This window comes from Dendrobates tinctorius, unplaced genomic scaffold, assembly GCF_039654945.1.
Source record: "Dendrobates tinctorius isolate UK_male_01 unplaced genomic scaffold, ASM3965494v1 ptg000038l, whole genome shotgun sequence".
NCBI classification, from domain to species: Eukaryota; Metazoa; Chordata; class Amphibia; order Anura; family Dendrobatidae; genus Dendrobates; species Dendrobates tinctorius.
The window spans coordinates 24658696-24676409 of NW_027361706.1; the positions used below are offsets into that span (position 1 = coordinate 24658696).

The following is a 17714-nucleotide window of genomic DNA, read 5'->3' on the forward strand; positions in this document are numbered from 1 at the left end:
CGAAAGCTCGTCCACAGAGCGCAGTCGTACGAGCACTCCATCTGCAGCTGCCACTGTTGCACACGATGTGTCCCCCTATCGAGCAGCTAGTGGAAAGCGTCAGCAGGCTGTGTTGCAGATGATGTGTTTGGGCGACAGACACACCGCCGAGGTGCTGGCCGAGTACTTGAAGCGACAAACTGAGTCATGGCTGGGCAGTGTACATCTTGAGGCAGGCAAGGTAGTTAGTGATAACGGCCGTAATTTTGTGGCAGCCATAGCCCTTTCAAAACTCAGCCACATACCTTGCTTGGCTCACACCTTGAACCTGGTGGTGCAGTGCTTCCTCAAAAATTATCCGGAGTTAACAGCCCTGCTCCAGAAGGTGCGAAGACTGTGCGCGCACATCCGCCGGTCGCCTGTACACTCCGTTCGTATGCAGAAACTGCAGCGATTGCTCCACCTTCCCAACCACCGCCTCATTATAGACATTGCAACAAGGTGGAACTCCACCCTGCACATGGTGGAGCGGCTCTGCGAGCAGAGGCAGGCCATAATGCATTTGTGGGAGGATACACGGCCAGGCACTTTTGAGAGCAGACATGGAGTTGACAGGCGTGCAGTGGTCGAAGCTGAAAGACCTTTGTAAAGTCCTTCAGTGTTTTGAGGAATGCACACGGCTGGTAAGCGCAGACGACGCCATCCTAAGCATGAGCATCCCACTTATGCGTCTGCTCATGCAAACTTTGACGCACCTTAAGGAGCAGGCGTCTGCAGCCAATGTTGATGAGGAGGAAGAGGAGGAGGGAATCCTTGATGACATTCAGCCATTGTCTGCTCAGGGACCTCTCCTGGACGAGGTGGAGGAAGAAGAGGAGGAGGAGGAGGAGGATGGGGATGATTACTTAGGGGAGGAGGATGCATCTCGTGGGGCAAGTGAAAATGTTGGCGTGGCAAGGTCTGGTACAGGGTTTGTGCGTGACTGGAGGGATGTGGATTTGCCAGAAAGTGCTCCTCCACCCAGCACTCGCAGTGCATCGACACCGGGAACATTGGCCCACATGTCAGATTATGCCTTGCGGATCCTAAAAAGGGACCCCCGCATTGCCAAAATGATGAACGATGACGACTACTGGTTGGCCAGCATCCTGGATCCACGCTATAAAGGCAAATTACAAAACATCATGCCACAGGAGAACCTTGACCTAATATTGGCTAATAAACAAGCAACTCTGGTAAATCGGTTGCTTGAGGCATTCCCAGCACACAGCAGCGGTGATGGTTCTCACACGAGCCGTACGGGCCGGGGGCAGCTTGGCAGAGGTGTTCGTGGTGCACACAGCAGAAGTGGCGTTGGAGACAGGGGTTTCATGACAATGTTGTGGACTGATTTTTCAAATACCGCTCACACAACTGGTAATACTGCATCGATGGAAAGTGACAGGAGACAGCAGTTGTCAACTATGGTTACAAACTACTTTTCCTCCCATATCGATGTTCTCCCACACAGGTCATTCCCCTTTGACTATTGGGCCGCTAAACTGGACACCTGGCCTGAATTGGCCCAATATGCCTTACAGGAGCTCGCTTGCCCAGCTGCAAGTGTGCTATCGGAAAGAGTCTTCAGTGCAGCTGGATCAATCCTGACAGAAAAAAGGACCCGTCTGTCAACCCAAAATGTGGATGATCTAACCTTCATTAAAATGAACCACGCATGGGTTTCCAAGGATTTTGTCCCACCTTCCCCTGATGACACATAGGGTGACAGAAAAATGGCTTGCTTTGGTCCACCTCTTCCTGGTACTTCACCTATTTCGCCTTTTGCATCAGCTGAATGTCCAACATCAACATATGCCACTTTCTAAAACTCCCTAACTGTGCTGCCTCCCCCCCCCATGGCCGGGGTCACCACCTACCACACGACACCGTGCGAGTGCCGTTGCCCTGGACAGGTGGGTAGGCCGACTCTTGGGCGCGGGCACTGGCACAGGGTCCCTCATAGTGCAATCAAGTGTCTGACGGTGGTGGTGCACACCCGCCGTCAGACACACCGCTGTACTATGAGGGGCCCAGTGCCAGTACCGATGCCCACGAGTGGGCCCCCCTTGCTTGGGCAGGGCCCCAGGATTTGCAATCTTTACCTCTCCCTGCTCCTCCGCTGTGTAATCTGGGCCGTCAAATCCATACTGTGCCTGACACCGTCTGAGCCTGCCTCCTGAGACATATATTTTGAATGTGTATGCTATCCATACATGTTATCCGGGGATACGGTACCCTTTCTAACCTTTGTGCAATCACGTGCAATCCATACTGGGCCTGACACCGTCTGAGCCTGCCTCCTGAGACATATATTTTGAATGTGTACGCTATCCATACATGTTATCCAGGGATACGGTACCCTTTCTAACCTTTGTGCAACCACGTGCAATCCATACTGGGCCTAACACCGTCTGAGCCTGCCTCCTGAGACATCTATTTTGAATGTGTACGCTATCCATACATGTTATCCGGGGATACGGTACCCTTTCTAACCTTTGTGCAATCACGTGCAATCCATACTGGGCCTGACACCGTCTGAGCCTGCCTCCTGAGACATATATTTTGAATGTGTACGCTATCCATACATGTTATCCAGGGATACGGTACCCTTTCTAACCTTTGTGCAACCACGTGCAATCCATACTGGGCCTAACACCGTCTGAGCCTGCCTCCTGAGACATATATTTTGAATGTGTATGCTATCCATACATGTTATCCGGGGATACGGTACCCTTTCTAACCTTTGTGCAATCACGTGCAATCCATACTGGGCCTAACACCGTCTGAGCCTGTCTCCTGAGACATATATTTTGAATGTGTACGCTATCCATAAATGTTATCCGGGGATACGGTACCCTTTCTAACCTTTGTGCAATCACGTGCAATCCATACTGGGCCTAACACTGTCTGAGCCTGCCTCCTGAGACATATATTTTGAATGTGTACGCTATCCATACATGTTATCCAGGGATACAATACCCTTTCTAACCTTTGTGCAATCACGTGCAATCCATACTGGGCCTGACACAGTCTGAGCCTGCCTCCTGAGACATATATTTTGAATGTGTACGCTATCCATACATGTTATCCAGGGATATGGTACCCTTTCTAACCTTTGTGCAATCACGTGCAATCCATACTGGGCGTGAGAACGGCTGGCGAGCTGTTAAGCAAGCTACAGCACCTGTCCAGACAAGTACAGGTATTCCCTAGCGAGGAGACTTATTTGATTGTTTTCAATGTTGGGACAGCAATTTTTGGGGATTACTATACTCTGGAGAATGATAGATGGGGCCCACCATACACTGGAACATTCCAAAGGTGGACATCAGTTCAATAAGGAATAAATTCTTGGACTTTGAGTGCGCTGCCAGACGGATTCAATAACCACACAAGGTTAAAAAAGTTAACCCTTTAATCCCTACACGTTTCGAAGCATAACGCTTCTTCTTCAGGGGTTGATACATGACTACAGAGAGCTGTCATCACATTTATACATACAGGATTCAAATTTGGCGCCCTCAGAGACACGAGGAGCGCCGCAAAGGTCAAAGATCAAAGTGATTCAAGCGTCAAGAGTTCATAAAGGTTAAACATTCCCTAATTAAAAATAAATCTTTATTATGTTTTACAGATAAAAGAAAAAGAAGAAAAGAAAAAGGATGATAAAAAATAAATAAAGAAAAACGAGAAAAAAATATATCTATGTAAAATGAACCCACGACGTGATGAAAAAGAAAAAAAGGGATCAAAGTCCAGCGAACACACCGCTACACCAGGGAGAGTGTTTGAATTTAAAAGAGAATTTATAATCCGACCATTGGTATGAGTCTCCAAAATAGATATTTATAAAAGTGATAATTAAATACTGAATGTGTATGTATGATTAAAAATACGCTAATGAAATTGATGTGAAAAAAATGAATAAAGATAAAAATAAAAAAATATATAAAAATAAAATGTGTCACTAGTTATTTTATTTCAAATTCCATGAGAAATCCGTGGCGTGAGTTGGTAGACAAAAGGAAAAAAGGAAAAAAGAAAAAAGAAAAAACCACAAATGGAAGAAACCAAGATCGCATACCGCTGAAGAAATGTTAAAAAATATTATATATATTAAAAAGAAGTCACCCAGAACAAGAACTGATTATTATAGAAAATCTGTATGCATGAAAAAAATTTTTTTGAACAGAAAAACGCATAATTAATTTCATTTCAGCAGTCTATTCGAGATGCGAGGTTCCAATAACACGAACCAGACAAACAGAAAAAAATTGTAGGAAACGAAAAAATGCAAAATAATGACCAAAAAACCAAGGGAAAATTAACACCTTAGTTTCCAGAACAATGTCACATTATATGGAATATGAACGAAAACAATACATAAAAAGTAAAAATTACGTCAAAACGCATGCATGAATGGATAAAAATATTATTAGATAAAAATATTATTATTATTATTATTAATATGAAAAAACGTGTAATAGATAAAATTATTTGAAGGATATATACACCCGTATTAGCCATGATAAATGAAAGACTATAGTATGTATAGGTAAGATTAACCCACTAAGTGGGTGTAAAAAATGTGCAAGAAAAAAATATATATATATATATACATAATATATATATATACATAAAAAAGAGAGAAATTATTTATTATTATAAACATATGAAAAAAATCTATGTGAAGAAAGAAAAAATAACGGAAATGTGTGGAAATGAACCCTTCACCCCCAAATGAAAAAAAGGGGAAAAGACCACGTGTGTGAAACGTGTAGGAGAGGAATACACACCAAAATCACAGTGTGTGAAGAGACATAAAATCAAAAATTAATTGGTATAATGAGAACATATAAAATATATGAAACCTATAAAAATACAATAAAAACTCATAAATATACCTGATTATAAAAGACAATAGGTAGATTAATAAATTAGTGGACATTAGGGATAACAAAGAAAATATCAAAGAAACACTTCAGAAATTTCATTTAACCCATTAGGTTTCAGAGTGTTCAACCTATAAATCCAGAAGATTTCTTTCCTGTTGAGTTGTCCTATCCTATCAGGATGGTTAAAGGGAATCTGCTCGATGGGACTAATTTTTAATCCCTGAGGGTTTTTATCATGTTTTAATGAGAAATGTCTAGACAGACCATGCAAAAGAAAGCCCTTTTTAATATTATGTCTAAAAAGGGCTTTCTTTTGCATGGTCTGTCTAGACATTTCTCATTAAAACATGATAAAAACCCTCAGGGATTAAAAATTAGTCCCATCGAGCAGATTCCCTTTAACCATCCTGATAGGATAGGACAACTCAACAGGAAAGAAATCTTCTGGATTTATAGGTTGAACACTCTGAAACCTAATGGGTTAAATGAAATTTCTGAAGTGTTTCTTTGATATTTTCTTTGTTATCCCTAATGTCCACTAATTTATTAATCTACCTATTGTCTTTTATAATCAGGTATATTTATGAGTTTTTATTGTATTTTTATAGGTTTCATATATTTTATATGTTCTCATTATACCAATTAATTTTTGATTTTATGTCTCTTCACACACTGTGATTTTGGTGTGTATTCCTCTCCTACACGTTTCACACACGTGGTCTTTTCCCCTTTTTTTCATTTGGGGGTGAAGGGTTAATTTCCACACATTTCTGTTATTTTTTCTTTCTTCACATAGATTTTTTTCATATGTTTATAATAATAAATAATTTCTCTCTTTTTTATGTATATATATATATTATGTATATATATATATATTTTTTTTTCTTGCACATTTTTTACACCCACTTAGTGGGTTAATCTTACCTATACATACTATAGTCTTTCATTTATCATGGCTAATACGGGTGTATATATCCTTCAAATAATTTTATCTATTACACGTTTTTTCATATTAATAATAATATTTTTATCTAATAATATTTTTATCCATTCATGCATGCGTTTTGACGTAATTTTTACTTTTTATGTATTGTTTTCGTTCATATTCCATATAATGTGACATTGTTCTGGAAACTAAGGTGTTAATTTTCCCTTGGTTTTTTGGTCATTATTTTGCATTTTTTCGTTTCCTACAATTTTTTTCTGTTTGTCTGGTTCGTGTTATTGGAACCTCGCATCTCGAATAGACTGCTGAAATGAAATTAATTATGCGTTTTTCTGTTCAAAAATTTTTTTTTCATGCATACAGATTTTCTATAATAATCAGTTCTTGTTCTGGGTGACTTCTTTTTAATATATATAATATTTTTTAACATTTCTTCAGCGGTATGCGATCTTGGTTTCTTCCATTTGTGGTTTTTTCTTTTTTCTTTTTTCCTTTTTTCCTTTTGTCTACCAACTCACTCCACGGATTTCTCATGGAATTTGAAATAAAATAACTAGTGACACATTTTATTTTTATATATTTTTTTATTTTTATCTTTATTCATTTTTTTCACATCAATTTCATTAGCGTATTTTTAATCATACATACACATTCAGTATTTAATTATCACTTTTATAAATATCTATTTTGGAGACTCATACCAATGGTCGGATTATAAATTCTCTTTTAAATTCAAACACTCTCCCTGGTGTAGCGGTGTGTTCGCTGGACTTTGATCCCTTTTTTTCTTTTTCATCACGTCGTGGGTTCATTTTACATATATATATTTTTTTCTCGTTTTTCTTTATTTATTTTTTATCATCCTTTTTCTTTTCTTCTTTTTCTTTTATCTGTAAAACATAATAAAGATTTATTTTTAATTAGGGAATGTTTAACCTTTATGAACTCTTGACGCTTGAATCACTTTGATCTTTGACCTTTGCGGCGCTCCTCGTGTCTCTGAGGGCGCCAAATTTGAATCCTGTATGTATAAATGTGATGACAGCTCTCTGTAGTCATGTATCAACCCCTGAAGAAGAAGCGTTATGCTTCGAAACGCGTAGGGATTAAAGGGTTAACTTTTTTAACCTTGTGTGGTTATTGAATCCGTCTGGCAGCGCACTCAAAGTCCAAGAATTTATTCCTTATTGAACTGTGGTACGGTTCCGCTGTGGACCGTTGGACGTGCAGCAGGCTGACTTACTATACAAGCTTTATTTTATCTTTGAGAAGGTGAGTTTAATACATTCAGTAATTGAACATTTTACCCGGATAAGACCCTATTGCGCTTTTGTTTCAACCTTCTAGTGAAAGGTGGACATCAGACACTGGAGCAGCATTTACAGGGCCCATTATACACTAGAGCATTAGAAATGGGGCCCATTATGTTTGGAGCATTATTTGGGCCCATAAGACAGTGGAGCTTCATCCATGGGGACCAACATATACTGTAGCATTATGTGGAGCTCATCATATACTGTTTCAAACATTATATGGGACCAATGATTCTGTATGGAGAAATAGATGGGCCTCGTCATGAGATGCAAAAAGTGAGGTATTTTTCATTGTACTATACCGCTATTTATCTGCCGTATCGGAGCATGATGAGTTGTGGTATGTGTTAAAGGGGCGCTCTTTCGCCCAGGGCACATGAAAACCTGCAGCCAGCCCCCCCCCCCCCACAACTTTAGCCAAATAACCCCCATTTTTCAGTGCGTAACTTGTATTATGAAGTTAATTAAGGTTGACAAGCTTAAGTAAGAAGAATTGATGCTTTTGGCATTCAAATGGGCACTGTAGGTGTGTTTCCTGTCCTCCTCTCACTGCCGACTTTTATTCCCCATTGACTTACATTGAGTTTCGTGTTTCGGGACGACCCCGACTTTTCCCTATAATCGGACGATCTTGCTCGACCCGACTTTTGGAAAAGTCGGGTTTCACGAAACGAAACGCGACCCTAAAAAACCAAAAGTCGCTCAACTCTAGTCTCTACACTTCAGGACACTGTGGGATTCAGTTAGGCCCTGTTTATTTAACACCGCAATATGACAGGCAGATTCTCTATGCTGTTAGAAAGGTGTATAGAGGACTGTGTAGAATTGGAATGTCTCTACACTTCAGGACACTGTAGGATTCAGTCAGGCCCTGTTTATTTAACACCGCAATATGACAGGCAGATTCTCCATGCTGTTAGAAAGGTGTATAGAGGACTGTGTAGAATTGGAATGTCTCTACACTTGGGGACACTGTGGGATTCAGTCAGGCCCTGTTTATTTAACACCGCAATATGACAGGCAGATTCTCTATGCTGTTAGAAAGGTGTATAGAGGACTGTGTGGAATTGGAATGTCTCTACACTTCAGGACACTGTGGGATTCAGTCAGGCCCTGTTTATTTAACACAGCAATATGACAGGCAGATTCTCTATGCTGTTAGAAGGGTGTATAGAGGACTGTGTAGAATTGGAATGTCTCTACACTTCAGGACACTGTGGGATTCAGTCAGGCCCTGTTTATTTAACACCGCAATGTGACCGGCAGAAATTGCCTAGTGTATGACAAACTACAAGGTGTATATAGAATTGGGCAGAACTGGAATTTCCCTACAGTGTTGGTCTGTAAGAACGGAACAACTCCTCGACTTATCCTTACAGAGTCACACACAAATAGCTTCACTGTGGCCGTGATAACAGCCGTTACACGGTACTGAGAGAGGAGCGTGCACGTACACCGCTCTCCAGTGTATGTAAAATTGTCAAGCTCCGTGTTTTAGTATACGGACTGACACACGCTGTCTCTCTATAGTTTTGAATGTAATCAAACAGCAAACATACTAAACTATTTGAAAACCAGACGAAACTATAAGGTGGAGGTCTGTAAGAACGGAACAACTCCTCGACTTATCCTTACGGAGTCACACACTGATAGCTTCACTGTGGCCGTGATAACACTGAGAGAGGAGCGTACACCGCTGTACGGTGTGGGGAAAAATGAACGCTCAGTAACTCACAAGGACAAAACAATAAAATCTGGATTGCTTTGAAAACAGCAGTTTGCTCAGCAGTGGGCACACAGTAATGCAGCTACCAGGTAGCTTTAAAAGGCTGCCTAATAACCAACAGAGCTGATGCACCAAAATATAGCCTCCCCTTGCACTGCACAGTGACTGGTGTGTTGTACAGGCAAAATCGCTAGCAGCAGAAGCAGTTTTTGGTATATTCTTCCCTGCCTAACGCTCTCCCTACAGAATCAGCAGCAGCTCTCCCTATTCTGAGATCAGCATGAGTAACATGGCGGTCGGCGTCCCCGCCCTTTTATACCCCCTGTGACGCCCCACAAAGCAAGCCAATCACTTGCATGCCCATCTCCAAGATGGTGGTGACCGCTGCCTATGTCATCACGTTGCCCACAGTGTCCGTTCTTCCTGATTGGCTGCAAAAAGGGCGCTCAAGCATCTTTTGAAACGCGACTTTGGCGCTAAAGTCGCCGACCTCATGGCAGACCTCATGCTAAGGTCGGGTTTCGTTTTATGAAACCCGACTTTGGCGAAAGTCGGCGACTTTTCAATTTTTTCCACCTGTTTCACTCAACTCTAGTGATGAAGAAACAGAGAGAGAAAGATTATATAAAGATACTATAGCAACCCGGTTCCCACTGTATTGCCCACCTGAGCCTCCCGATGCAGGACATATCATGATCCACTTACATGGCCGGCAACCCCGAGTCCAAGGCGATCCTGCTGTCCGCGCTGTTGGAGGAGGACACGGTGATGGAACTGAAACATTCCCTGAAGTGCCTCCATGGTTCCGTCACAATCTCCTCCCGAAATTACCTAATTTCCGTTCAGCTTCTAGCACATCACTTCCGGTAGAACATCACGTGCAAATTTTAAAGTACTCTGCGGGGGTCCGCCGTGTACTCCTGTGTCTGCGGGAAAAATAAGCTCCCGGGCGGGGCAGTGGGACAGAATCTCTCTCAAAATTGGGACTGTCCCGCTGGGAGGTACGAATGCTTCCCACCATACTCCTTGTACACGTATGGCTCTGCACACATCATAAACACACAGCTCCACTCTGTACACCACGCACACACACAGCTCCGCTCCGTGCACCTCGTACACGTGCGGCTCCGCTCCGTGCACCTCGTACACGTGCGGCTCCGCTCCGTGCACCTCGTACACGTGCGGCTCCGCTCCGTGCACCTCGTACACGTGCGGCTCCGCTCCGTGCACCTCGTACACGTGCGGCTCCGCTCCGTGCACCTCGTACACGTGCGGCTCCGCTCCGTGCACCTCGTACACACCCGCGGCTCCGCTCCGTGCACCTCGTACACACCCACGGCTCCGCTCTGTACACCTCGTACACACGCACGACTCCGCTCCGTACACACGCACGGCTCTGCTCCTTACACCTCGCACACACGGCTCCGCTCCGTACATCTCGTATACACGCGGCTCTGCTCCTTACACAGGGCCGGGCTGAGACCGAAAACCAGCCCAAAAAAAATTCACCAGCCCACATGCAATGAATGTCCTCACCCAAATCGTAGAACACTGGCAGGTTGTGCCAACTTTTGCTTTAGCTCACACACACACACGTATCACACGGCTCACAAAAGTAGCTCGCACGTATCACACACACACACAGCTCACACATATTGCAGACACACACACAGCTCACACGTATCACAAACACCGCTCACACGTGTCACACACACCGCTCACACGTATCACACACACAGCTCACACGTATCACACACACAGCTCACATGTATCACACACACACAGCTCACACGTATCACACACACACACACAGCTCACACGTATCACACACAGCTCACACGTATCACACACAGCTCACACGTATCACACACAGCTCACACGTATCACACACAGCTCACACGTATCACACACAGCTCACACGTATCACACACACGTATCACACACACACCGCTCACACATATCACACACACAGCTCACATGTATCGCACACACACACACACCTCACACATATCTCACGCTCACACACAGCTCACATGTGTCACACACAGCTCACACGTATCACACACAGCTCACACGTATCACACACCCAGCTCACACACACATGTATCACAGCTCACACACACAAGTAGCTCACTCACAATGACAGACAGCAGTCCTGCATAAACCAAGGAATGATGCGCACAGGACCTGTGATGAGGTCAAAGGAGGGGAGTCATGGGTCACATGATCAGGGGGCCCTGACTTACTACTTCCCTCCTGTGACCGCATCAATTACAGCCTCTTGCACGACCGCAGCATCAGCGTGCAGAGGCTAAATTGTAGGTGCTGCCGCGGGTAGAGGAGCGCATAATGCCGCCCTCTGCTGCCTGTCGCTTGAGCAGCTGGTGCAAATCGCCTCATGTACTTAATTGCACTCTACTGGGTAGCGCCGATCAGAGCCGGGGCCCCGGGCCCCTATATGGGCCGGGCCCCAAAAGCAACCGCTTTGGCTGCTACCTCGGTAGTTACGCTAGTGTTTGCTGGGAAGCATAGAGGCAGAAAAGTTAGACAAGGCAGAGGGCGAGAGTAACTCACGGGAAGAGAGGGAGAAGCGTGACAATATTCCTTGTCATAACAGAAACGTCTATGAAGAGGAATACCTACTACCTGCTGTGCATAGTTCCTCAAAAGTTATTGTTCAGTAAAAATACATTTATTTATATTATATTTAATATAGCTTCCCTTATTGAACTCTGTAGCACCTTGTCTTGGCTGGTCAAAAACAAAGGCACCATGCGGTCTGCAAGGGCGTATCACCACTGTGGCAAAAGTCCACACACCCAGCCAGGACCCCTATTTTTATGTAGCGTGATGGAGTGTGAAGCACTAGTACCAGTAACTCACTCCACGCCCCACGCCAAGTTACAGATACACCACCGTATGTTTTAATGAACTTGTTTTTGGAATGAGCATCCCCTGTTTTCTCAAGAAGCCAATGCCATAGCCATACTTTGTTTATCTCTGAACTTATCTACTGTGAGTGAACTTGGCTGTTTTCTTATATTTTCCTTATTTTTTTTATTTCATTTTCTCTATATACTGTACAGGATATTTAGCTTATACTACAACAAACATCTTTACAGTCCAGGAAGCTGCTACCTTTGCTGTCAGTTTGACTATAATTTGACACACCACTTATTATACCACTGTGCAGATTTTAACTGGGTCGATCCCAAATGAAAACTCACCCTCCTAGTCAAAAAGAAGTGAAAAATGTGTCTCTGGTGCACAAGAAAATGTGTAAACTATGTATTTCACTCTTCATAAGGAACTTGCCACAGTATATACTTGGAATTGGTACAATATATTTAGAGCGAAATGCGATAGACGGTGAATATACTATTAAATTACCACTTGCCAGAGCTGAAATGGAATACTACAAATTCTACTGCATGACAATCATTTAGCTTTGATAATAGTGTGAGCTCGCTAGTGAGGTGCACATTATTTCACGTTTGGGCTACTTTTAATGATATAAAGCAGCACCTAGTTCTCGGTCCTCAATAAGATTCAGTATCACTCCAGGCTCCTCTTGAATATTAAAACACAAAGCATCATTCTTGCGTGGAACACTTATTACAAAATGAGGATCTGAATCAACTGTAAAACACAAAATATAACAAGTTGAATTATTGCTCATAATTACTTCCATCCCATTCCAGTATTCTGAATAGCCACCATGAATATATATATATATTTTGTTCATCAAAACCAAACTAAACTCATTTCTGAGGCGAGACTGCATTACAAAAAACCTCAAGCCTAAGGTTCTTCAGGTCCGAGATTTTACCCAATATTTGGCAAAATGACTTTGCCATAGTTATCTGCCAGATTCATGTTTATGACTTCCGCGATCATATTTTCAGGAAAATTCCAGCCTGATTTTCTTCACCAACTGAAACACTATGCCATGGTAACCCACTCATTATATTTTCACCATATAAATCTTGACTGCTGGCTAAAACAATGGAACATTAATAGTTCTCCCTTGTTGCCCAGACATCCTACGCTTGCAGTCATGCTGTCTACTGAGCCGTTCACAAAGGGATCCAGAGCCCCTTAGTTTCTATCTGGCTTTATTTTCTTCCATCTGGTAAGTGGTATGGACCTGTCCTATCATCCACATAAGTCTATAGCTTGACCATGATTTTTGTGGACCAGGTAAGAAACTTGTTTTAATTGTTCTTGATTCTCTCCTGGGATTAGACTTATATGTCTTTTTCATTGTCCGTTTACCACTCAAACGTCTCTTTTTTAGGTCATCTTGTTTGCTTTCATGTGTTAACTTAATACTGGCTAAGTTTATGTTTAGTTGGCCTTGCTATCCTTGGGTATACCATAAATGTCAAAGATGACAATACATTCACGGACGGTATCTAATAAAACGTAAACTATGTTTCTCCATCATAAACACGTCACAAATGTTACATGTTGATAGATATTGCAGATTACAGGTATTGGTGTGGTTTTCTACTATATTGAGCATTCTTACCCCAGTTTCTTGGAAAATAGGAAGGAGTGTTTTGAGCTGTAAATGAGAATATAACACAGCTTATGTTAGGACACGCACTGTAATAATTATTGTCTACATTTTGGTAAAGTTTTCACTCTGGACAGTCACTTTCTTTGAGTAGGATTCCCCTACAATAAGTTATCCGAAGTGTGTCCGGTACCCACAGCGATCAGATGACAGTTGAAATTAATGTGCAGTAAGTTTAAAGCATGGCTTGCCAGTGTACCTATTTACATCCTCACTGCGATATGGCCAACAGATTTTCAGAACCAAATAGTCAAACAATCCCATTTCTATCAACCCCCTTCCCACTCCTGACTGACCAAGTGTTGTAAAAGAAAATCCCATTCATCAGACCAGGCCATCTTCTTCCTTAGACCATGTTCTGGTTCTGATGCTCCTATGCCCATTCAAGACACTTTTGAAAAGCGATGTAGTGATTATCATGGGACTGTTTTATGGTAAGACAAACATTTGAGTAGCTCTTTTGTGACTTTGGATCAGACAGTCTAACCTCACTCCCCAAGAGCATAAATGAGTCTTGGGTCCATGGCCCTGTCGCTGAGCGTGCTTCCTTGGATTACTTTGGTAAGTGCTAAGCACCGCACAATGGTAATATTCTACAAGACTTCCAATCTCAGTGACTTTAACCTGTGATGTATATTACTGGTGGTTTGAACCTGTGATGCTAACCCACTCCATAAACAATGGTTGCTAACTGTGATATACTTTCAGCACCTGCCCCTAAGAGCAGCGACTGATGCCTGCTCCGAGTGTTGGACTGGGCTGGCAAAGGCTCACCAGTAACTGATTCTTGGGGCCCACTGTTCAGCTACATGCAAAAATAACCTGACCCTAGTAAACAAATTTACTTTTGCTTCTACGTAATATTGACTTGGCTAGCTTATTTAATGAATGATTAGATTATACCTTTTTTTGGCAAGTTGCGAAACAAGTGTAATAGCGCTATTCATTAGCACTCCTTCACAGGGGCCTATCGGTGGATTCTCCGGTTTTCCCGAGGGCCAGTCCAAGCCTGTTTGCTCCTATCATGGCTATTTAAACATGTAGCCGCTCCTGTCAATATCTGACAAAGGCATTTAAATGATTGCGAGCTGGGTGAGCCAAATAGAGCAGTGCCAAGGGATTACCATTGTGGCCATGGGTCTTTGTACTGCCATCTTTTTACTTAAATATATTCCTTCTTATTACTCTTATAAAGACCAGCATACAGCTGTTATTCATAAGAGATTGTGATTTTTACTTTATACTACCAGAGTATTACAATATACAGTATACTTTAGTACAAGCAATTAAACAAGTGCAGGTTCAAGTCCTCAAAGGGGACTAAAAAAAATTAGTTAATTAAAAAAGTTTAAAAATATTTTTTCAAAAAAAAAGGCAATCAGAACATTGTGTATACCCAGATTGGTCTAAAAATATGCAAATAAATAAATTATATATATACTGTATATATCAAGTTTTATATAAAATACATCAGGTACTAAAGAATCAGACATCCATTGGTAAGAACAAACCATCTTTAATAAATATCTGCCACTAGTAAATCAGAAAGTATTGTGAATGTACTAAAGCTGAATTATACCAGGTATCACCGGAGCAGCTGCTTGACTTCTAACTGCAAATAAACCACAATTTGTAAATTAGGCTTAAGGGGGTTTTACACATAGCGATATCGCTATGTGTGGTACTTACCTCCGACCGGCTCCCCCGCTGTCCATCGCTGATCGCGCGAGAATGTCCGGCTCCATTTCTCGTCGTCAGCTTCCTGCTGAGACTTCCTGCTGTGACGACGAGCGATGCGTGGAGGCGGGCGGGAGGACGTCAGGATCGCTGTGTGTGAAAGGTGAGTATCGTGCGCTGCGTCACTGCTGCATCGCTGTGAGGTCTGCCTGTGTGACAGCTCACTAGCGATCATTTAGCGATGCACCAGCGATCCTGACCGGGTCGGATCGCTGGTGCATCGCTAAATGTAAAGGGGCCTTTAGTGCATACATTGAGTATTTGCAGCAGATTTTTCTGCACTACTAACTAAAGCATGGGTGGGAAATTAATTTTCCAGAGGGGGCCACATGAGAGACTGTTGTGGAGGCTGGACCAATAGACTGAAATTAGTTCTGCTCAATATAAATATGAATTATAATTATTTTATATTAATATTAATTGTATCACTTAATATTGAGCAGAATGAAGTATGCTGACATCCTAATATGTACCGTATGAACCCACACACAGCCCCTGTATACCGTATGAGCTCACACACAGCCCCTGTATACCGTATGAGCTCACACACAGCCCCTGTATACCGTATGAGCTCACACACAGCCCCTGTATACCGTATGAGCTCACACACAGCCCCTGTATACCGTATGAGCTCACACACAGCCCCTGTATACCGTATGAGCTCACACACAGCCCCTGTATACCGTATGAGCTCACACACAGCCCCTGTATACCGTATGAGCTCACACACAGCCCCTGTATACCGTATGAGCTCACACACAGCCCCTGTATACCGTATGAGCTCACACACAGCCCCTGTATACCGTATGAGCTCACACACAGCCCCTGTATACCGTATGAGCTCACACACAGCCCCTGTATACCGTATGAGCTCACACACAGCCCCTGTATACCGTATGAGCTCACACACAGCCCCTGTATACCGTATGAGCTCACACACAGCCCCTGTATACCGTATGAGCTCACACACAGCCCCTGTATACCGTATGAGCCCCACATAGCTTCCTATATACAGTATGAGACCCCACAGAGTCTCCTATATTCAGTATAAGCCCCCATATAGCCTCCTATATACAATATGTGCCTCACATAGCCTCCTATATGCAGTATGAGCTCCTACATAGCTTCTTACAGTGGGGAAAATAAGTATGATAAAATGCCGATTTTGCACGTTTTCCCACCTACAAAGAATGGAGAGGTCTGTAATTTTTATTGTACACTTTAACTGTGAAAGACAGAATCTAAAAATAAAAAAAAAAACCTAAAATTATATGATTTTTACATAATTACATTGTATTTTATTGTATGAAATAAGTATTTGATCACCGACCAACCAGCATGAATTCTGGCTCTCACAGACCTTTTAGTCTTTCCTTAAGAAGATGAAGAGAAGGAGGAGGTCCAGCTGATACAAAGGGCTATTTATTGAAACTCAGAATAAAATCAGCATCCCGCAGACAATGAGCGGTAACGCAGCTACGTGTTTCGAACACTACATGAGTTCTTTGTCAGAGCCCTCCTACTCTGCACTCATTACCTGTATTAATTTCCCCTGTTTGAACTCGTTATCTGTGTAAAAAACACCTGTCCACACACTCAATTAATCACAATCCAACCTCCCCACCACAGCCAAGACCAAAGAGCTATCTATGGACAAAGGTTTCTGTACCAAATATTAATTTCTGTTTTTCTATTGTATAAAAATACTTATTTCATGCAATAAAATGCAAATTAATTATGTAAAATCATACAATTTGATTTTCTTGATTTTTTTAGATTCTGTCTCTCACACTTGAAGTGTACCTACGATAAAAATTACTGACCTCTCCATTCTTTGTAGGTGAGAAAACATACAAAATCAGTGTATCAAATACTTATTTTCCCCACTGTATATACAGTATGATTCTATGATTCTCCATTCAGCCCCTATATACTGTAAGAGCCCACACACAGACCTGTATATAACGTATCAACCCCTACATAGTCTTCTACTGTATATACAGCATGAGCCCCACACAGCCGCCTATATATAGCATGAACTCAACATAGCTTCCTATATACAGCATGAGCCCCCACATAAACTCTTATAAACAGTATAAACCCCACATAGTCCCTCATATACAGCATGAAACCCACATAGCCTCCCTATATAGGTGATAGGTGACCACACTCTGCAGGAGGTAACTATATATGTCTCTATTGTTTTTCATATTGTTCTCGGTGTAACAGGCCAGATTAACCCCCCACCCAGAATATACCCGGGGTTAAAGTGGCCTAGGCCAGATTACACCCGGGTATATTCTGGCCTAGACTAAACTATACCCGGGGTATAAAATAGCCTAGGCCAGTTTATACCCCTCTGGGCCAGGGGGCAGAGACAGCGATCGGGGTACCAGGCAGCACACAGGGCCCCAGGCAGCACACAGGAGCCCCAGGCAGCACACAGGAGCCCCAGGCAGCACACAGGAGCCCCAGGCAGCACACAGGAGCCCCAGGCAGC

At 42.6% G+C, this 17714-nt stretch overlaps 1 protein-coding gene across 1 annotated transcript in view; it reads right to left on the reverse strand.

Annotated features, from left to right (window-relative positions):
* The window catches only part of LOC141088191 (inter-alpha-trypsin inhibitor heavy chain H3-like), an 83352-nt gene that overhangs the window by 20854 nt on the left and 44784 nt on the right, over nt 1-17714 (reverse strand). Inside the window, exons 10-11 of the mRNA XM_073574115.1 lie at nt 13430-13465; nt 12424-12537 (exon numbers count right to left, since the gene is read on the reverse strand). Of these exons, the coding sequence (XP_073430216.1) occupies nt 12424-12537; nt 13430-13465 (150 nt within the window). The remainder of the gene's footprint in view (nt 1-12423; nt 12538-13429; nt 13466-17714) is intronic.